Source organism: Lactuca virosa, chromosome 4, assembly GCF_052849685.1.
Source record: "Lactuca virosa cultivar CGN04683 chromosome 4, Lactuca_virosa_CGN04683_v6, whole genome shotgun sequence".
Lineage (NCBI taxonomy): Eukaryota > Viridiplantae > Streptophyta > Magnoliopsida > Asterales > Asteraceae > Lactuca > Lactuca virosa.
Window position 1 is genome coordinate 141,539,723 of NC_136429.1, and position 24,663 is coordinate 141,564,385.

The 24,663-nt window shown below is 38.3% G+C and overlaps 1 protein-coding gene across 1 annotated transcript; it reads left to right on the forward strand.

Moving 5' to 3' along the window:
• Positions 1-402: 402 nt before the first annotated feature.
• LOC145107486 (protein ULTRAPETALA 1-like) lies at positions 403-4,194 on the forward strand. The gene is made up of 3 exons (XM_079044377.1): positions 403-1,574; positions 3,467-3,785; positions 3,886-4,194. Exons 1-3 carry the CDS (start codon positions 1,343-1,345, stop codon positions 4,058-4,060), a joined length of 726 nt encoding a protein of 241 aa, XP_078900503.1. The 5' UTR covers positions 403-1,342; the 3' UTR covers positions 4,061-4,194.
• The last annotated feature ends 20,469 nt before the right edge of the window (positions 4,195-24,663 follow it).

Sequence of the window (24,663 nt, forward strand, 5' to 3'; positions counted from 1 at the left end):
GTATGTATACTAATAAAATAACAATTTGGTTTTTGGTGTTTCATACCACAAGACATTCATAAAGTTTGCTAGGTATATGTACCCATCTTTATTCTTGACCATATGACAATGATAGTAACAACCTCTATAAGTCCCACCAACCCTTTAACCATAGGCCGACGCACACATCCAAATTCTAAATCAAGACTTGTAAGAGACAACCCACTATCATTTCTACATACCCTCAACCATAATTCAACACCCACCTAATTTATTGCATCAAAACGTAAAATCTTGAAATACCCTTGAAAAATCAAGAATCCCTACCCCCAACAATACCCACCTACCCACCCACCAAAGTTTCTTTCTTTCAACCTAAACTCTAGACTATGCATACTTAAAGTTCCTTTCTTGCATAGGAGATCCCTTCGGCTTTTGAAGCTCAAATGCCCAAAAGATGAATCTTGAATATTTCAAGATTTAATCTTCAAGTCTTTTTGATATATAGTAACTCAAATACCCTTTGAAACATCATATACCAACACCCTAAACTCTAACCAATGCATACTAAAGTTGCTTTCTTGGAACCCTGTACCTTGATCCCGACCCACGAAGGATCAAATGCCCAAAAGATGAATATTGAATATTTCAAGATGAAGTTTTGTGAAGGCTACTTTGACATTTATGAAAAGATAGGCTACAAGATGAGCATAAAGTTGAAATTACATGGATATTGTGATCTTACATGGTTCAGGATCCTATCGTCTGCAGGTCATGTCATGCAAACGCAGCCTGTTTTCTCAACGTTTCAGATCCCTAATTTACACTTTTAGACCCTCTACTTACCTTTATTCCAATTTTTTTGCCTTTCTTTTGTTTCGCATCTTTTTTTCTATCAGCCAGCTCATTCATGTCATTCAATACAACTCTCATCACCAACCAATTTCACAAACCCCAAACCATCTCTCTCTCTCTCTCTCTCTCTCTCTCTCTCTCTCGTATACACCCACGCACACACTAAATAAACGCACAAAAACCCTTTCGGTTTCTCTCTCTTTGAGCCCTATTCAACGTTTCTCCATCAGATCTCTCTCTCATGGAGATGCGTGTTTGTTAAAGATTCTTGGCTTCCTCTGTTCTTCTCCTCTTCTGGGTCTCTTATATATCTTTGTCTTTCTCACAAACAGTTGATACAGAAAAGGGTACGTCGCGGTTACATAAAAAGTCTTCGTGAGTGTATTCGGAGAAGTGATAAGATACCAATTTAATTATCTTGTATTCTTCTTTTTCTTTTGTCTGTGAGTTTTCGAGTTTGATTGTTATCTTTATAAAGATAAAATCTTTGTCAAAGAAAGAGAGAGATATGGCGAATGGTGTTGAGGAGATGGATAGGGAGAGTGTGGTGAATGGTTCGACAATGTTTAGCGATGAAGAGGTGAGGGAGATAAGTGGGTTCAAGCGTGGCGGCGATGATTACGTTGAGGTCACGTGCGGGTGCACGAGCCATCGCTACGGCGATGCCGTCGGAACGCTTAGGGTTTTCACCAGCGGTGATCTCGAAATCAGCTGCGAATGTACCCCTGGTTGTGAAGAAGGTCACCCTTTTTTTTTTTCTTTATCTCTTCACCCACTTGCATGTTAATGTGATTGTGTGTATTATATGAGTTCTCTTGGAGGTGGTGTATAATGTCACTCTGTGGTCGTGAATTTTGACTCCCCCGAAACCAATACTTCCTTCTCATCACATGTCTCCATGAATTTCCACCATTTTTTTGGTTGAAGTTTTCATACACGTTAAGTGTATGATGATATGACTCAATGAAAATTGGGTCTTTGTTATATGGCTTTTCATGGTGTTCTATACGTTTATCTTTGCCTGTTATTGTCTGTTACACAAATCAAACCTTATCTTCTTTCTTCTTTCTTTATCTTTACACTCATTCCATAATTTTTTGGTGTCTTGTTCATCTTTCTTACTGTGATGTTAATATGTTATGATAATGAGTTTGTTTTTTCTCTTCTTTAACTGTTGGATTCCTTTCAGTGCAGAGTTCTGTTATTGACTTTACACAAGTGACATGTTTACATGATCATATAAAAGTTTATGGTTTTCTGTATGGCCTCTTGACATGATTTTATTCAGAGTAATTTTGGTTTGAAATACATAAGTATGCTGCATTTACATGTTCAATGTTCATGTTTTCACTCTACCTATGACAGCTTGTGCTCTCTATCATCCCATATAATGATTATATGATGATTAATACAATTGAGGAGGTGTAATAACACGTTTGTGAGCCCTCATATGTCTTAATGTGTCAAGTTGCAGGTTGCCAATAACTTTCACCATTGCTTTAAGTTGATGTTAGTCTATAACTTTCTGCTTAAAATTAGTAATCCAATTAAGCAATTTTGTTGGGAATTAAGGATGATTCACCTTGAAGTCTTGTGGTAGGTTATGATATTATGGTAAAAAAATACTAATCTAGATTTATCTGCATGAATCCAATTGTTTGATTTACCTTACCTTTATATAGTAAAATGCTAATTTAGATCTGTGTTATCTATAATTAGTATGCAAATCCTAAGGTTTTATTCACTTTGTTCCTTTACCATTTTGGTTTCATGGGGTCCAATTTGTGTTTGATGCTGAAGATAAATAGAAACGTATCTGCTTTTTAAGTTTAAATGCCCAAAAGGCGAATCTTGAATATTTCAAGCTTTAATTTTTGAAAACTTTTTTGATAATCATGACACTAGATTCCTAAGAAACACCATCAAGTTGTAGTTTACATGGTTGAGTATCTGCTATACTTTATCCAACTTTTGGTCTGACAAAGAGGGCATCTCATAAAACAATCCCTCTTTTAACATCCAGTAATTCTGCTTTCTTTTGTACTTATAGAATAAACAAAATTGCATCTAGTTTTTGTGTTTAAAATAGTATAATTGGGTAGATTTTTCAAAGCACAATGCCTCAATTAGAAAAAAACTGAGTAAGTAGAATACTGTGATAGACAAATAGTTGAAAGTACATTGCTATTTCTGGCATTTAGCCATTTTTGACATTTTTTAAATATACCATATACTCCGATATTTGTTGTCATTAATCATCACTTCCCCTAAAACCCAAAGTGAATCTAATTTATAAAGGGTTAAATGCAAGAATTAGCAATGTACATTCGATGATTAGTTTGCTTATTATAGCTTCTTACTTTCATTTCTTCTTATTGTAGCATTGTACTTTGAAACAATTTAAGCAATATTATTTAAATATAAAGCAATATTTAATGCTATAACTTGATAGATTTTTCAAGTATATAAGAAAAAGGGGTGAAAGTATGAAGCTATAAACATCTAAGAAATAGCAACGTACTTTCATTGATTTGTTTATCATAGCATCCTACTTTCATATAAAAAATCTACCCAATTATAGATGAATCTTGATGGGTTTTATTGATTAAAATAATTGTTAATTAATTTTCAGACAAGTTAACACCAGCTGCATTTGAGAAGCATTCTGGAAGAGAAACCTCAAGGAAATGGAAGAATAATGTTTGGGTGATTGTTGATGGAGAGAAAGTTCCATTGTCAAAAACCGCACTTTTGAAGTATTACAATCGGGCTTTGAGCAACGGGTCGACCCGTTCCCAAGCGGGTCGGGTTTGTCACCGGGACGAGTTTCTTCGGTGCACACAGTGCAATAAGCATAGAAGGTTCCGCCTTCGAACAACCGAAGAATGTCGCACTTATCATGATGCTTTTATAAACACCAATTGGAAGTGTTCCGATATGCCTTACGACAAGTATGTGATTTTCGTTTTTTACAATTTTATGCAACTACAATAGATTAGCTGAACAACTCCTGATACTGTTACTGATACTGTTTGTTGTTGTTTTTTTTAGAATAACGTGTGATGATGATGAGGAAAGAGCGAGCCGAAGGGTGTATAGAGGGTGTGTGAGGTCTCCAACGTGCAGAGGGTGCACATCGTGTGTGTGTTTTGGTTGTGGGAATTGTCGCTTCTCAGATTGTGGATGTCAGACATGCATTGACTTCACTAGGAATGTCAAAGCTTAAGGAAAAGCTACTTGATCCTTATCTTTTTATGTTTTGGTACTTTTAATTTTAATATTCCTTTCATTATAAAGCTCATGAAAAACATCTTGTTCTTGGTTTTAAAATTATGCATATGGATTATTTATTATCGTCTATTGTTTTGTTGGCTCGATGTTGATCTTTAAATGTAGAGGCAAAATTTAGATTTACGGGTTTGATTTTTTGGTTGATTGACTTGATACGGGTGGTTTTAACTATTTATAAATTTAACATTTGAACGATTATATTAGATAAAATAATTGTTCTAGAACAAGAGCATATAGTAATTGTTTTTCACCTTGCAGCACTTGAAATGTTGAAGTTTGTGCAATTGTCCAGTTGTACTTACAAAGTGTTATTTAACTTTCTTGGTATAATGTCCAAATCTCTGCAACTTGTCTCAAATATTGCAAACTTTAATTTTTTATTAACCCATGTCCGACTCTCACATTAAAAAAAAACTGCACAAAGTATCCTGATTTTGAATTATTATTATTATTTTTTTATATATAAAAAAAAAAGAGAAGAGGTTGATTATACCTAAACAAGAATATATGAGATATATATTCTCACTAAGGCCATGAGGTGTACCCCACCTCAAGGGGCGTGAGTTTCTTCCATATAAGCAACAAGGAAGCACGATAGGTGAATGCGGTATACTCCCCAACACAACCACTAGAGAGGAGAGGAGTAATAGAGAGTGACCAACATTGCCTCTCGTGGTGCAGACCACAACATCCAATGCTCGTAGTGCCAGGTGTGCATTATTGGAAATTAATGAATTAGAAAAAAGTCTATCGCCTAAGGTGTTACTATTCAATAAACGATATACTTTTATTATGGTTTATTTTAATGTAATATGAAGTAGTTATCCCCACCAAGCCACCATTTAGTCTTCAGCAAGCAACTATATTGTACCACCCTCGTACAACCATTTTGAAGTAATGTTTAAACATCATTAAAATAAACTAGAAGGCTTATTCTTGCCGACTTTTAAATTTAAAATCTATCGTGATAAAGTAAAATACAGAAGATGCTTCAATCAAATCAAAGACAAATTATAAACATAAAGTGTTCACCGCCTACTGTATAACGGTGTCTATGGCCAGTGATAGACCTACTAGACCTACTGGATAGCATGTGATAGCTCGCGTTACCTTTCAAATTTTCTAAATATATATAAAAAATTGATTTTTTTTAATATATAGATGCAACATTTGAAAAAATTGTGCAACCCCTACATTCAAACTTTAAAGTCCAAAAGGCTTAAAAATTAAATTAAAAAAAGTTGGCTAATAAGCCTATCCCCAATCTATTGGTATTTGGTCTTTATCAGTTTAATTTCACATTTCATGCAAAATCAAAAGACAAGAAGGCAACTTCAACATTTTCTAGCTTGGATAAATCAAAGTTGCTCAAGTAAGTAAGATGTACCAAAATGATTTTAATGATTCGAAATGGGTGCATCTTGTTGGTTAACTTGATATCTATTCTCACTCTATGTTACATGATAATAAACTTGCTAATTTGAAGGGAATCGATGACCTTTCTCATTTGATTTTGGAAACATGAAAACATTGTTCTTTTCATTTGGCCTATAAGTTATTTAAGCTAACTTTGGTTTTTCTTTTCACAACCGCAAAAGTTGAAACATATTTTTCTGCAATGAAACTCTTGAAGATCGATTAGCGTAATAAAATGAGTGACGATTTTATAAATGATGTTTTGATTTGTAGTACATAAAAGAAAACACTAATGAGTGTTACGATTGAAAATATGATTGATCACCTTAGTAAAATGAAATAAAGAAGATGTCAAACTTTAAAATGTAATCTTTAAATTAGTTTGTCATATTTAATGAAATCATATTTTTTATTTTTTTTATCTTGTTATATATTATAGGAAGAAAATTTTTGTGTCACGCTTGAATTATTTCCTTAGGTTCGTCCCTATCTGATGGCCCCAAAAAGGTTATTTAAAATCGCTTACTAATCCTTGCTTGCCTTTGCTTGTACCAAACATTTTTCTCATGTCGTGTCATATATCAAAATAATAAGTTAGGTTGGAAAGCCTAGGGAGTTACATAGGGTTTAGATATCATAAAAACATAGATAAAAAGTTATCAAATTTAAACATTTAAAAAATAACCTCTTCGCTTTAGATCCCTTTCAAAAAGTGAAATTTAGGAAAACTGTAATGTCCCAAAAACACCGATAAAGAATTTCATTTAAAACCATTAAGTCATACAACCATTTATTACAAAACCAAACATGATGAAACGTATTTCTCAAACATCGGAGTAAATCAAAAGTATTAAGTGTGGAAAAAGCCATCAGGGGATGCTGTGCAGTCAAGTCGGGCCCTTCCATTTGGAACCGGAAGTACCTGAAAATGTTTAAACCACAAAACCGTAAGCACAAAGCCTAGTGAGTTCCCCAAAATACCACATACCATACATAAGATAAGGATACTATGTGCCAACCATAGTCTTACTGTCACTATCATTCCATGAGTCACATCATGGTCTTTCCTTCCCATGCCGAGGGCCAAAACCCGGGTCTTACAAACAAGTGCGAAGAGCCACCTTCTGGTCTTCCATGTAAGTATCACAAATACAAATAACATCCTACATATAACTGCCATGGTCCAGACCCTGGTCTTACATACAAATTGTCGGGAGCCATATCCAGGTCTTTCATACAATTGCTAGGGGCCACCACCTGGTCTTCCTATATGGTATATGGAGAAGACTCACATGTCTCACAAAGTTAGCTAACCCACCACTCAAAGCCACATAACCAATGCTAACACACACCTATCAAAATATACAAGGTCCAACCTTACCTTACACACTAAATCCAATAATCATGGCCAAAAGTCAATCCAAGTCAACAAGTCATCGGTTCAAGGTCAATACTCAAAGTCAACAACCCAAAATTCAACACAACTAATCGCCACATCGTGGCCTTCCATTGGCCACGTCGTGGCAACATAATGACTAAACAATCGAGTTCTTCCCTAGTCGTCATGCCGTGGGAACCGGGTTTCAGCAACTTAATGCATTTAGCTGTTTTCTAACTATTCCAAGAGCTCCAAAGCTTAGATCTGGTACACCCCAATGTCTTAATGGATAAAGTTTCCAACTTTATCCCTTAATTCATTCCAATAAGCCAAAATTTATAGCCCTAAGTCACTAAAGCCACCCACTCAAACTTTCCAGAAGACTTTTATACTCCAAACACATCATAAAGATCAGTGCTTTACGGACATGCATGTCTCTCCGAAACTTGGTCAAATCCATGGAAGAAATGAACTCAAACTTGTGTATGATTCCAAATACACAAAGGAACACCAGATCTGAAACATATAATCTCAAATGGACCTATAGGATCCATAAAGTTGCCAACTTTATAGAATCCATTCCTTCAAATGGACCACATCGATCTGGATACAGACCTTGCACGGATACATTCGTGATCCCCAATGCGAGTCCCAATCCCACTCGAAAATGGCCACTCATAATACCATCTCGCAAGATCTTCCCTAAACTGATGAGTATCCATTTGAATATACCCCCAGTCCCTAACTGGGGCACTACCAGAACCACGCCAAATGATTCTCGAAACACACCGACCGTGAACTTAAACCAAAACCAAACCATGGATTTTTGTGATACATCCGATCCCTTATCAGATCAGGTGTACCCCCACCTGAGCATCCCACTCGAGACATTCATAAAGAACTTTATGACTTGCGATGTCCAAAGCAATTCCCATCTTGAAACCCAAAACCCTAGCAACAGCTTGTGAACAACTGGAATTACAATGCATACAACTTGCCGAGACTTTCTGAGACCCGAATGATACTTCCCTCAATCCTTACAGCTTCCTTTATCCAACCAACCGATTTATGGCTTACCCGAACCCCAACATTGCATCCATTCCGAAAGCGCTCCAAACAGGGGAAAGGAACCATTAAGATCAGTAGGCCCACAAACTACGACTAGAATACCCTTACGTGGTCCTCATCATAGGTCTGGATTGCCTATGAGCCCACACCATGAGTCTGGTATGCCCTCCCTGACCCTCAGCTCATGATTAGAATGCTCCCGATAACCTATCGACACTGTCGTCGTCACATCAGTCACCCAACACTCCGCGTCTGAAGGTACTCACCTTCCTCTATTGCCCAAAAAGGTCCTAATCAACGTCCCACACAACACCCAACTAGTACAAAAGACTAAACCCTACCGCACATGATTCACTTTATAGAACAAGCTGTCACCCCAAGCATAACCTTACGAAATCAAAGGCGCACACAACCCACAGGTAGGATAAAGGTCGCACTCTTGATCCAAATTGGAAACTAAAACCTAGGAGAACGATGCACCTAATTTGAACCAAGAGCCCCAATGCCCTCTTGCTTAGCTCACAAGGAGTACTCTCATGCGCATACTTCAGAAACCCATATTCTCATCCGAAGAGAAAGAAACACCAGATATAATCGACACGCCACCATAATCAAAACAGAAAACATCTTCATGATTGGTCAAAACAAAACTCTATACTGGACTGAACGAATTCCATCATTACCCCACTAGCTCGAGAAGAACTTCAAGATGATCCTGAAGGTTACCAAAACCTGAGTCTGCTATGAACCAAGCTCCCACTCTACCACTGAGGATAAGCACACCTGAATACCGAAGGAACATAGAATATACTGAACATGAGAGTAGCTGACGCACTCCTTGACCTTTAACTGGCACCACTTAAATACTTCGGCAAATTCCTACTAATTGAAGAACTCAACGACCAATGGTCTCGAGTACCTTGACACCCCAACCAGAGAAACCACAATGCACATGGAGTTGAACATACCTGTTTCTGAAAAGGGTCCACCAACCAACATTTACCCATCAATTTGAAAGCAGCAAACCAATCTGCGAACGGATAGAACCCTTAGTAACTGAGGCTCAACCTGAGAATTCCCAATTCTCCCCCATTTAAAACACTAACCACCACCCATTGGTGGTGAAACCAAAACATAACCCAAACAACCCCTCCAGGTATGACCATACCTGACCATGAAACGAATATCACTCACAGAATGGTCCTCCAATTACAGATCAAACGAACCCCACGAGGAACCTGAAATACAGCTGAAGACCTCAGATCTTCCTATAATAACCACTTACAAAGCATAGGCAACTGTTGGTTTACGATCCAAACATACACCTTGCGTGCAACCCACACGACAATCCGGCACCTGGCCTTCCCATCTCCCAAGGATACGGACCTTGCCTTAGATAATGACATTCTAATACATCAACCAACCATTCTACTTCCAGCTGCAAAACTCAAGCCGATCATAATCATCGCTCCCTTCCTGAGTCCCACGACTCGCATTCCCGGCCTCGAGCAAAACCCTCGAGGCCTTAAAACAAAACTCACTAGGTATGCACCAAAAAACTCGAATCCATAACGCCACTGGGCTCACAACACATACCCAACCCATCCCCATGGCTGAGCAGCCATAACAAAAAGATTGGAAGGAACCGAACCACTGCCGCAAATCATGGTATCCAACCATGCTACCCTCCCCGACCAGCCCTTAGAATCCCTGAAATCTTCCTTGACTCGAGTATGGATCCTATGCTTTCAGTAGTACGGGCCCAATACTACCTTTCACACCTATCCATACTCTCCTCAAGAATCATTTCGGGTCCTCTAAGTCCTAATCATAATACACTCATGTAATCTGCCCAACAGCGAACCACCGCACTAAAATACACCCTAGGCTATCCTAGGATTCCACACTTCTCTACCATTAGCTGCTGAAGAACTCCTCACAACATCAATTAGTTATTTCATGAATACAATCAGATGCAATGTAGCTCAGATAATCCTTCGAGTAACATACTCATCCCTACAACAGTTGGACTCATACGAGAGCTGCGCAGCGGGGTCAAATCCATCACTCTGAGATTATCCATCCTTTTTCACATGTGACTTGACATATTCACTTAATAGCTAACTCACATCACTCATGAGTTCCACAAAGCACAAAGCAAGTAATGCAGAGGAGCCGACTGGCACTAAAACACAATAAACTCAAACAATTCCTCATGCGAAATTCCCGATCTCCAACTCCCAATATCTCGAGTGAACCTCCGTCCTGCTCTCACTCTTCCAAGAGTGGCTAATCATTCCTCGTGCTGACCCGCTATACACTGCACCCACTCAGAGAAAGCTACTGACCATCATCCAACAACACGACTGGCCGGCGGACCCCACGCGACTCACCATACCACTATTTTCCACACGACCCTCCATTGGTGCCGTATGACTATCGCATGAATACAATCACATACCCCACGGTTTAAACAATATTAGGCTAAAAGATTCAATCCCACAATAGTTGGACTCAGACGAGAGCTGTGCAGTAGAATCAAACCTCTCAGCCTAAGATCCTTTAAACCATGCATCATGTGACTTAGCGTATCCATTCAATAGCCAGTTCACACGCGAAAGAGTCACATATCATCCAAACAAGAGAAATCTATAGGAACTAAGGCATCATATAATCAGGCAATTCTACCATGCAATTCCTGAAGATCCCTAGCCTATTACTAGCATGCTGTTCTAACATATCATAACATAACATAAGCTCAAATAACTGTGTGGTAATTTGGGGTCTACTTACCGGCTCCGGCTAATCGTACACATCGCATCCTCTTTGATTATTTTAAAAAACCATTTGAAAATTTGTTTTGAAAACCCATTTTCCTTAGTTTAAGACTGGATTCACACGAGTGTTCCTCCAATTCACTCAAACCAAGGATCTGATACCAACTTGTAACATCCCAAAAAATTCATAAAATTTAAACTTTTCAAAACAACCCCTTTTTCTATAGAAGTGTTTATATAACCGTTGGTTCCAAAACATCCATTTAAAATCATAATCGTTTTCAACATAGTTTTCAAAACATTCACATTATCAGAGTTTCCCATAAATCATAAGTCCAAAATGCGAGGATGTATACAGTCACGCCTTCACCCAAACAAGATCCGCTGAATTACCTGAAACCATAAATCAAAACTGTAAGCACGAAGCTTAGTGAGTTCCCCCAATGTACCAACACACAAGCTGATGGGTTTCGAGCAATACATCAATCCTATGGTATACATGCAAACCCTAATAGCTTTGGATCTAGTTTGTCTAATGAACATGCAATTGGTAATCCAAAGCCATAAACCCTAGATCTAATAAACTATAACTGAAATTAGGGTTTAGATCTTACCTTTGATTGTTATATAGCAATAACAATCAATCCTTGGCTTCAGAAAGCTTAGTGCCTCAAGTGTTGCACCTCTAATGGAGTCACAAACACCACTAAGCAATTGGATGAAGGAGAGAAGAGAGAGGAGGCACCAAAAATGGCTGGAAACCCTAATCCAAGTGTTAGTCACGTTTTTGGTGCCCAAGGGTTCCTTATATACTTAGGCTATTAGGGTTATCCAACAAGGAAACCCTAATTTGACTGCTTAAGCCCTAAGCATCCCATGGACCCCTTCTGGAACATGCCTTGGACGATTTCTAATGGGCTTCCCCATAGAATTAGTCCAACCTATTATTCCAAGGTGATCCATAGCTCAATTGCAATTATCCTATAATTACAATTCCAGACCCCTAAGTTTAATTAATCTCTTTTAGTCACAAAATTAATTCTTAATTAATTCTTGACTAATATTAATTAAACAATATGATTTCTCCTTTAATATATTATTCTTATAAGATATTAATAAATCATAATTAAACCTTTCTCTCCTTAATTCATCCTACATATTGCTATGGTGAAGGCAACCCAAAAGGACCATGCTCATAATCGGGTCAAGTACATACCAAAATAGTTATGGACTTAGACACTAATCCAACAGTCTCCCACTTGGATAAGTCTAATAACTATTTTGTATAACTTCAGAACCTGATCAACAATCGTAGCTTTCAAAAGCCGCTGTCAACTCTGATCTTATCAGATACGCGTGTCCTTTAGATAAGAGATCATATATTCCCCCATTCTCAAGATATCGTATAGACGCGAGACATGGATTTAAATCATTCTTTCTGTCTATGTATTGTTTCCCGACATCTGATTTATGACGACTGACAACAGACTACAATTGAACACATCAACTTAGTCCTGGCTTGGCCAAGCGCTTAGGGTGTCATCACTAAATCATCGAGGGCCCTACATATATCACTTTTATCCCACTTTGGGTAAAAGGAATGGATAAACTTCGACTCAAATGCTTGCTTGCACCTACTAATCGAATCACACACAACAATAAGTTTTATAACACCAAGTTACTGGTGCGTTTACTTATCATCAATGTGCAACCAACCAGCAAATAACAACTCACACGTCTCGGTTTCAAGAACATACAATGTTATCGTCTCACTAATCACCCGTGATAAATCCATGAAGTGATTCAAGTGAGCGTGGGTTTAATCCAATACTTTAATCTTATTAAAGCACTCATGAACTCTGCAGCAAACTTGTGCTATGTCTAAACACTTTAGACAATCTACAGACAGATTCATGACAGTCTTGCTTCATACCTACTTCCAACGTATGACCGACTGTGGAGGTTCGAATAACCCAGTTATTCTGGAAGTCAAAACATGCAAAGTGAAACGCAATAATAATATTAATCCTATATGGCCCCAAAACTTTTGAGCGTAAATAAAAACACTTTTATTTAAACACCATATTGATTACTCATTATTCATTGCTTACTGTTTCAGAAAATCAACTTATTACTCGAATTATAACCACAATTGTCCCATGCTCCAAGCATGCACACTTTGGTTTCCTATGGTCCATACTTTGTAAAATTAGATCAATTGAAAAACTTTTCCAATGAAACTCATTTCACAACCCCTAATCCTTATCATTAGTGTAAGAATACAAGGTTCTTGCCACTATTAGAATATGTTAGATTCTAACATTTTATGCAACGACCCTTTCGTAAAGTCATAGCACAAAAGTCACCAGGACTTGGCTAATGAAATTACTAAGTTCTCTATCAGAAATTGTTACAAAACAATTCTATAGATGTGATGTCTCTCACTCAAAGTACATTCCTTTGAACATCCTTTTGCATAAAAGTTTCTAATCTACATAGATTCTTAATTTCCAACTCCCATTTATGGAAACATTTCCATATTTGCTACATGACAACTCATTCTAAATAGAATCTTATCTATTTATAATAATGTCAATATAGTCCATACAATAATATACTTCCAACTACTCATAAGTGACCAATCCTTGGCGAACCTTAGATCATCCTTTGATAGTTGTTTAATTATTTTAGTCAAATCCAGTTCTAGTCCTTTTTCCCTCTTAATGCCCTAGGCATTTGGAAAATTTAGAATGGTCATATATTATAGCATATGCAATCGATCCTATACCCGAAGCGTATTAGACACGATGCATAATGTCTCACATAAAGACATGATACTTTATCAGCCTTCTGCCATAATATTTTATGTTCCCTGTTCCCACAATTCGAACTATGAAGAGGGATGTCGTAATCATAATCGAATTTTGAGAATGCACTATGTATCCTTGACTAAATTTATTAACATTTCTCGATCTAAGCTTTAGAATTTTGAAAGGAAGTATAATATTCTCTCCCTTAATTATAGCAAAACAACTTTTCAACCTTTGCAACTTTGCAAATGTGAATCTTTGTTTTCTAGAATTAATATTGCTAACTTGCAATACTTACCATAATAATCATGCTCCCACTAACATGATGATTATTTTCTTACCAACATAACACTTATGCTCCCACTAGCTTTGACATGTATTCAGAAAGCAATTGAACTTCCAGAAAACAATGCTTATTGAATTCCTTAAGTTGATATTTCTAATACCTAATGCTTTGATAAGCCTTTATCTAAGCTTTTTTAAGCTCATACACCTTTGCCTTAGATAGCTCACATGTGTGTCTAAACAATTCAGAATTTATGTTACTAAGTCCCAGATGTTCAGACTAATTGCCAAATCTCACAATTCGAACTATGAAGAGGGATGCCGTAATCATAATAGAATTTGAGAATACAATTTTCACAATTGCTGTCTTCTTAAAATCTCTCTTAGTGAAAGCATTTCCTTACAATCATTTTCATGAAGGAAGGAAACCTCATGACACTTAGATTTTAAAGTGTATGTGTTCCTATCCATGTGAATTTGTCAAAACCAAAGTTTGCGACAAATCCAAAACCATATGGACTGAACTTGTTCAATCTTGATTTCTTGCCTCATGGTAACACGAGTGCCCACCATGTCTTCCAAGCAACTCACCCCTACATATCAATGTACTTTCCATTGATCAAGGTGCTTTGTCTTTATGCATTCAAATGAGAACTCATAGAACTCCCATGCACAATCAACTCAACTGGAATGGCATAGAAACAAGATAATGTCAACACGATAGGTTATATACCTTAAGTCGTGTGCTAGTGATGATCAACTAGGTTTATTCTTGGTTTGTTCTTGAAACTTTTCAAGACCATTAAGACTCCCACTAACTCCTTGACATATAAGTCAAGAAACATTTCTTGACAAAACAAATATTCAAGAGTTAGTGCAGCCTTTTGTCAAGTTTAACACTTCACACAATTAGTCCTGGTTGGTCTTTGTCTTATCCAAGACATCACAACTTACCAATTTCAAATGTGCAAGAAATAGAAAACTTTTCCAAATTCCACATTTGACGAGTGTTATAAACCTACTTAAGACTTGTCACTCAAGTCACAATCTTGACTCTAAGACTTGATATTGGAACGAAGTATGATTGGCTTCTTGATTTAACCATTTCCACAATTCTCGATTCCTCTTCTTAGACATACAAATGCACTAAGACTCACTTAGAGGATCAATTGAGATATGGTTCTTAATCATTAAGACTTATCATAAAACACAATAAAAGGTACTCTCCCTTCTTCTTAGAATGAAGAAACTTTTATCTTTCTGCCTACTTGATTCTTCTTATTCGTTCTGCTATTGATTGAAACTCTTTCAATCAACTCAGAATTACACTTAATCTTATAAGTATAATCATATTTACTAAACTTTAGTAAATCATGATGAATATCTTTATCACTCTTGTGGTGGACTTGATCAACGCACAACCTAGTGTACTTGATCTCCTAGTCCTTCTCTTGACACTTTGTCAAAAAATAGTCTAATCTCCAAATATGAAGTTTCTCATTCATCACGCAACCTAGTTGCATGATTCCAAGTTTCTGTCCAATTGAAACTTGGGCGATGAGAATGTTCCCTTATTTGGCAAATTCTCGACATTTCCACAAATAACATAATTAAGAATCAAATCCATTATTACTAATAGTAGAAACATTCAAACATCAATTTTTCATACATGCCACTGCAAGGATAAATAAATAAGACAAAATCAAAATTTATATTATTGCGGAAAAATTTGTCCTTACAATGCAATTCAACTGAAAAACTATGCTATTACATATTTCTTATCAATCTATCCTAACTCTAGATAGCAGCTCAAAAATCTGATCTTCGAATCCATGCGATCGAAATCCATTTCTTCATGATCAGATTCAGTACGCTTTTTCCTTAAGCTTCCTCTCTTTTCTTCGATCCTGCAAAACTTCAAAATGTAATCTTATCACGTCACATATTAAGAATCAAAGAATAGGAACTTATAGAGTTAGTTGATGGATTTTACCTGAAGTAGTGCCATACGTCTTGACTCTCCCATCTCTTAGATCTCTCAGGTAAACAGGGCAGCTTCGTCTCCAATGCCCCTTCCCTTGGCAATAGAAGCAAATGGACTCTTTTGGAATGAAACAAGGAACTATCTCAGAATTTACTTTTTCTGGATTTCCAATGTCACCATTTTCAATGTCCATTGAAGTTTGGGAGTTTGATTCACCAGACAGATTTGCTTGATCAGCACGCCAAATCATTGTTGATTCAGCAGCTACAAGCAAATAGGTCAAATCAAAGAGGGTCACGTCATGGTCCATCATATAGTACTCTCTAACGAACTCACTATATGATTCAGGAAGTGACTGAAGAACCCAGTCAATAGCCAACTCACCTGAAATCTCGACACCCAACATCCTTAACCTGTCAATGTGTGACTTCATCTCCAAGACGTGTGCACACACAGGTTTCCCATCTTCGTGTTTACTTGCCAATAGGGCTTGAGCGAGCTTGAACTTTTCAAGCCTTTGAACTTGTGGGTTAGGAAGAATAATTGGAGGAGGTGGAGGAAGTGAAGCATGACTCTCATTTCCTTGATCGTATCGTGGAACGTCATCTTCATTTGGAAAGCTTGTTCCAAGGGACTTGGGAAGACCATTGTAAGATTTAGACATCTACAAAACGGGAGAAAAATCAAGTTAGTTGATAAGAGTCCTTGATGTGACACCCAAATGAAACATCAAGGCTAGGACCCAACACAATATTCTACAACCTAGAAGAGGGATGCCGTAATCTAGTTGCATAATATTTGAAGGTAGGTAAATGACGATTTGCCAATTTCCACCATGAAAAACGAAAAAGAAGTTTAAGTTTTAAATGAATTGAAACTCCTAGATCTTTTGAGATTCATTGAACTTTTCAGTGGCATGTTTAATCTCGATTATGCCCTTCTATTTGTGACTGGGATGCCGAGGATCACAAATAAGGTGTGAATAACCATACGAATCTACGTGATGCACTCAATGATACTATCACCTAATCAATGTGCCGGTTAACCACACACGCTCCATTGATCTATGATAAACATCGAGCCACCTTTCGCCACCAATGTCAATCCCAAATTAGTGTGCCGGTTAACCACACACACTTCACTAACGTTTGACAAGGGTACGAAGTGTAATTCCATGGATTAGCATATAATTTCACATTTTGCCTAAAGTAACTAGAATTTGGGAATTTGTAAAAGCATATAGTTACTTTGTACTTCATTATACTTATAATGGAAGGCTTCGTCCTATCCTACCCGTTCGGCTAATGACCATCCACTAGTCAAGAGTGCGGTGGGTAAGAGTGGATACCCATTCAATCGCCATTTTATAGGCAATTTCCTTAAACACCCCTTATAGACTAGCTTCGTGAATGAGGCCTACTAACGGTAAGACTGACTGTTTACTCATACATATATAATATTAGACTTTTAATGTTATATATAGTATAGGGTGTATTTTACACTTTTAAAATACTAGGTGGTCTAATTTAATAAATTATACCTTTTAATTTAATTAAATGTAAACCAAAACTTTATGGATTTATTAACTCTCTTTTAATTATACACTTTAATTAATTAACAAAACCATAAGGGTGTAATTTGAATTTTTTCAAAATACGAGGGTTTTTAGAATTTAACATTTCAAAATTAAACTTTTAATCAACTTTTAAATTCCAAAACTTGAGGGCAAGTTTTGAAACTTTTCAAAACATTTGGGATTAGAATTTAAATATTTCAAAATTAAACTTTTAATCAAAAATTTAAATTCCAAAACTTGAGGGCAAGTTTTGAAACTTTTCAAAACATTAGGGTTTAACTATTTAAATTTCAAAAAACAGAACTTTTGAGTTCAAATTTAAACTATAAAACCTAAAGGGGAAAATTGAAACTTTTTCACAAGATAATTCAAATCTAAATTACAAATAATCAATCTTTATCTAATAAAACAAAAGATTATCTAAATTTTGACAATTATCTTCTATTTTGGCAAGGATAATCTCCAAATATTGATAAAAATCGGATTTTATTAATAAAAAACGTTTTAGGTAATTATCCACAGCCAAAACAGGTCAAAATCCCGAGATATCCTCTGTCTGACTCCCGGACTCGCCGAGTCACTACCTGGACTCGCCGAGTCGGGTCGAGCAGAGGCCAGAAAAACGATTTTCAGTCAATTTTCGATCAAGAAAGCATCAAATTCACTAACAAACAGCCCTAGGCTCTGATACCACTAATGGGTTTCGAGCAATACATCAATCCTATGGTGTACATGCAAACCCTAATAGCTTTGGATCTAGTTTGTCTAATAAACATGCAATTGGTAATCCAAAGCCATAAACCCTAGATCTAATAAACTATAACTGAAATTAGGGTTTAGATCTTACCTTTGATTGTTATATAGCAATAACAATCAATCCTTGGCTTCAGAAAGTTTAGTGCCTCAAGTGTTGCACCTCTAATGGAGTCACAAACACCACTAAGCAATTGGATGAAGGAGAGAAGAGAGAGGAGGCACCAAAAAGGGCTGGAAACCCTAATCCAAGTGTTAGTCACGTTTTTGGTGCCCAAGGGTTCCTTATATACTTAGGCTATTAGGGTTATCCAACAAGGAAACCCTAATTTGACTACTTAAGCCCTAAGCAGCCTATGGACCCCTTCTGGAACATGCCTTGGACGATTTCTAATGGGCTTCCCCATAGAATTCGTCCAACCTATTATTCCAAGGTGATCCATAGCCCAATTGCAATTATCCTATAATTACAATTCCAGTCCCCTAAGTTTAATTAATCTCTTTTAGTCACAAAATTAACTCTTAATTAATTGTTGACTAATATTAATTAAACAATATGATTTCTCCTTTAATATATTATTCTTATAATATATTAATAAATCATAATTAAACCTTTCTCTCCTTAATTCATCCTACATATTGCTATGGTGAAGGCAACCCAAATGACCATGCTCATAATCGGGTCAAGTACATACCAAAATAGTTATGGACTTAGACACTAATCCAACACAAGCAAATATCATATACAAATAAACAGCATGCAATGGGTCCACAACTTCTAGAGACTGGATTACCCCTGAGCCCACAGTATGAGTCTGGCTTGCCTTCTAGGCCCACAGCTCATATCTGGCTTGCCCTCGAGCCCACAACATAAGTCTGGCTTGCCTTCGGGCCCACAGCTTATGTATGGCTTGCTCCTTCAGTCCTCGGATTGGAATACAAGTAATTAGCCCTCAGTGCGAGTCTGGCATGCCCTGACCGGTCCGGCCCTCAGCTCTCATCTGGAATGATTATGAGTCCTCAGTATGAGTCTGGCATGCCCTCCTTGGCCCTCAGCTTATATCTGGCATACTCCAATACCCTCAAGCCCTCAGTACGAGTCTGGCATACCAATCGGGTCCTCAATTCGTATCTGGAATGCTACTGAGCCCTCAGTATGAGTCTGGCATGCCCTAACTGGCCCTCAGCTCATATATGGAATACTCCAGGGTTTGTTGGCTACAACACGAAGCAGTACAACCTCAACATAACCCACACAACATGTCAACATATATCAGATAAATACATATACAGATAATCAGACAGTATCATAGGTAGTCCTACAGATCTACCAGACTAGCATATCAAGACCAACATACAAGACTAACTATCAAAACAAAGTGCCGATCTTGGTGCCTTCGACCCTGTTAGAACAGTGAGGAAAACTCACCTCGACAGCTGAACCCACGAATAATCTCTGACTGCAAATTCGCTAGAAACCCCACGCTATCAAACAAACAACACCCAATTAACAATCGAGTTTCAAACCAAAACCATTAACCCATAAACGGTCCAACTAATCAGGCCCAATATTAAACCAAGGCCATTGGGCCCACTAAGGCCCAACTACCAACTAGCCCTCTAAGGCCCAAATCCAAAATGGGCCCACAAAGGCCCAACCCCAAACTCCTTAGGCCTAAACTGGGAAATTCAATCAGATTAATCCACACATGGCCCAAAACAGAAAGCTCAAATCCCAAAACCAGGTCCAATACCAAAAGCTCAAAAGTCCACTAGTGACACGAACGTTGGGCGTTCGTCACCGGACCATCCATCGGGACACCAGGATGGAACGCGCGGCCCAGCCTTACGCACAACGTTCCCGGCCAAAAACCAAAAAAAATACACAAATGACTTAATAGCTTAAGCTCAACGTCCAGAACTTCCAAATAGGTCCATATCAGTGTCTTAATCCATAAAGTCGACCACTTGGCACCTTTTCATGGTCCAAAAGGCCCCAAACATGATTCCAAACACCCAAACTTCACAAAGTGACCAATAACTCAAACATGGGAGGACTTAATGGATAAAGACTCCAACTTTAAGTCAAAACCAACTCAGAAAAGGCGAGATCTACAAATCCCAGGCTCTTGGAGTGACTCAAACTCACAAAGAGCCTCAAAAGACCATAACATGCATACTTCAAGTCCCAACTTAGATCTATAATATAGAAGCACCAAGATGAGAACTTTATACCTTTAATAGGCTGGAAATGATGTAAAACCTCTGGATCTACAAGCTCTCATCAATCCCTTGCTTCTTCTCTAAACACCTTCTTCTTTAAAATCACCCAAATAACACCAAAATGCTCAAGGTAGGCTCAAAATGCATGCAAGAGGCTTAGGGTTTCGTTCTTTGGGTTAGATAGGATGGAGGCTGAAGGAAATGAGGGTTGGAGGTGAGTTAAGGTGTTTAAATAGGGTCCAAGACCAAAAAATTAGGGTTTAATCTGCCCAGACGAACGTAACGCGTTCCCAAATGCACTCGTGCCCATTTTCCTTTTGAACGCCATGCGTTCCTACTTGGTACGCCATGCGTACCCGGTTTGGCCTAAAAACCCCTCTGACTTCAAATGGTCATAACTTCTTTGTTATAACTCCGATTTTGATGTTCTTTATATCCACAGAAAGGTAACGAGAAGCCCTACACTTCTATCAACTTTATTTAGCCTACAACTCAACCAAAATAAAATCCAAAATTCATGAAAGGCCCGAACCAACGCTGTTACCGATACCCTTGGGCTCTAACGTACAAACCGAAACCTTTCATCACATAACCAACATCACCCACATCCAGATGGGTCTATACCTTTCTTCCCTAAGGCCCTAAACCTTATGATAATGATGATTAGGCCGCAGCCCCAAATATCAAAGCGATTCAGAACCGAGTGTTACACCAACACTTCTACAACTGCCTTCCAACCTAGTGAATGCTACGAGCCACCCCACAGTCTTACAACACTCATATAACTGCCTACCAACCTAGTGAATGTTACGGGCCACCTCGTAGTCTTACAACACTTCTACGACTACCTACCAACCTAGTGAATGCTACGGGCCACCCCATAGTCTTACAACATTTCTACAACTGCCTACCACCCTAGTGAATGCTACAGGACACCCCACAACCTTACAACACTTCCATTATGCTATGGACCCAACTGATGGTCTTGCCATCAATCTACATGAATACCTTGCTAAAATCAACACGAGCCACAATTCCCAACTTGCTAAGCCCAACCCATTGTTTGGGTCGTGCTTCAAACCCCAAAGTCTTCATCAGACAAGAATAGGCAGAAAGGTCCTAACACAACCCTTAGCCTGAAGTTAACCATGAATCCAAAATGTGCCATTATCAATGCTTACGTCCTAGAACGAGGTAACCTGAATCCCCATCCTTGCTTCACTGATTACAACTGTCCACTGAACCCTATCCTTTGCCTAAGCCTCAGATCAAAACACAACCATAATTGGATATCCACTTGACCTTGGATACGAAACTCCAAGTTGACTCGCACTAGAAGATATTCCCATTAACCCAAACGATTCTCCCTACTTGGATTCAACCACGTTCTACCTACTACATAACTACTCGAATTCCCAATTCGTCCATAATTTCACTACTCAAGATCATCACCATCCATAGCCTTTAAGAATAAAATTTTATGACCAAGCAATCAAAAGTACACACCCATACCAAAACCAAATAACACCTCACTAATCTTGAGGAAAGATTGACGCCTCCAAAGCACCTTCCATTGATACCGCTCTAATCTCCTAGGACAAAACCGATGACAAAGAAGAATAACCTAACTATCTTAATCAGATCGATCCTTTTTTACCTCACAACCATGCAGGGTCTCTACAATCCTGAACTCGAAGATCCAAAAGACTTACACTGCAACTAACTCGGACCCAATTCACTGAAATCATTAGAATCAACCCGATGGTTGTTCCTCCAAGAAGAACACTCTATTCTCCTACTCTTAGGGCTCACTCTATCATCGACCTATGCCTTCCACATTGAAGCCTAAACCTTACTCATCCAAACACCCTCTAACCAAGATCCTCGGTATGCAAAATGGAATACGATAACCCATCAATAATAATAATATCCAGTCAATCGGAAAGAGCTACGATTCTTAGGTGGAGAGTTAAATAATCCGAACATGGCGTCTTGAACACACAAAACATAAATAATAAAAGCATGAAGGAAAAGAATATGATATGTACCAACAACATCCTTTGACAGAACTCGGGTCTCCTCGGCCTGCAACTAAAAAGCTCGGCTCCTCACCACTGGAGCCTCCACCCTACCCTCATGGCTATCAGTAATCCTCAGTGTAGCTGGAGTAGGTTTCCTCATTGCCCTACCCGTCAATCCTGTACAGTCGGCCTTCTTGTGGCCCACTTGGTTGTAGTGAAAACAAATCGGAATCGACCCCTAGGGACAATCCCTGCTGGCATGACCAAACCTGCCACACTTGTAGCAACCCATACCTCTAGATCGACATACCCCATCGTGTGGTTTCCTGTACTTGCCACATAGACCCCGACACTGTCGGCCGCTAACTCACAAATTTAAAATATTGGGCTTTTTCGATGAGCCCTCCGCTTACTGAGTCTGATCTGGCTTGCACTTCTTTAGAAGCTCCAAATCAATCTCCCGTTCCCGAGCTCTAGCAATCTTGTCCTCCAAGTTCCTACAGCTGTACATGCTCACAAACTCTTGAAAGTCATCCTACATCATATCATGATACCTCATCTTCTTCATCTCCTCATTCGCAGCATATTGAGGAACTAACAAATCCCTCTCCCTAAACTTGGTGGTGATCCCCGCCACAATATCCATTGTCTAGCAAAGGTCTTGAAACTTCCTCGCCAATTGTTGCACCTCAATGGCCGGTGCAAACTCTTCCCTGAATCTCGTCACAAAATCAGCCCAAGACATGGCCTCCATGACCTTCTCTCCCAAAGAGTGACCAACCTCCTCCCACCAGTTACGTGCTCCATCCCTCAAAAGGCAAGATGTAAATGCAACCTTCGATCCCTCAGGACAGAAACTCATCCGCTGAGCATTCTCCATGCCAGCAATCCACCGACGGCTAGCAATATGCTCTTTCTTCCCAAATAACTATGGGGCTCCGCAAGCCTTGAACCCACGAAAAGAGAGAGTTCATGCTCCAATATGACCATCCATAATTTATGCACGAAAAGCCCCAAACCGCTCGTCCGACAGCTCTGTGATACTCTTCTTGATCGTATCGAAGTTCACAAGAGTCTGCTCCAAAACACTACGAGTGATCTCCAACGAAATGAACTCCCACATCCCCTCCTCCATTGGTTCGATGCCAGAGCTAGAGCCAGAACTAGAACCTAAACCAAAACCTCATCCACAAGTGCTCATCACCATGCTGAAAAGAAACCATAAAATAATCAGAAGATATCCGATGAATTCCTCATTCTACAGGCTTCCTAGAATCCTCGTGACTTTCCTCGATTCAAGTACGAATCTTGTGCTTTCAGTAGTACAGGCCCAATACTACCTTCCACACGTATCTATACTTTCCTCATGAATCATCCTGTATCCTCTAAGTCACCTTCTCATACTGATACTCCTAATACCCGCTACATAGTGTGCAAAACAAACTAAAGCACTTCCTAGGCTCTCCTAGGGGTCCCTCACCTCACCCTACCATCAGATGCTAAAAAACTCCTACCAATGTTAGCAAACTACTTCATGAATACAATTACATGAAACTAAGCTTAAATAAGCCTTCGTCTAAAAGACTCAACCCTAAAACGCTTGGACTCAAACGAGAGTTGCGCAATAGGTCCAATCAATCACTCTAAGATCATTGAACTTTCGTAGCATATAACTTAACATATTCATGTAATAGTTAACTCATATCAAAATAAGTCTTACAAAGCACAAAGAAAGTAACATTCGAGCAGTAGAATCTATAGGATAATAAACATCAACTGACATCCTTCCTAATAGGCATTCTAGCATGCAACCCTGGACATATCCCTATGCCAAAATCTAGCATGCAAAACATTTCATAACATATATAACCTATCAACATGTATGGGTATTCTGGGAAACCACTTACTTGAGATTGGTTGATTGGACGCATCACACCCCTTCCATTGGAAAAATCTTTTTAGAAAACTTATTTTCTATAAAAAAAAAGGTTACCAATTCCTCATCTTGAGTTCAGAAACACCTGAGAGTTTGCCCAAATCCCTCTAACCAAGGCTCTGATACCAACTTGTAATGTCCCAAAAACACTGATAAAAATTTTCATTTAAAACCCTTAAGTCATACAACCATTTATTCCAAAACCAAACATGATAACATGTATTTCTCAAACATCAGAGTATATCAAAAGTATTCAGTGCTGATAAAGCTATCAGGGGATGCTATGCAGTGAAGCCAGACCCTGCCCTTTG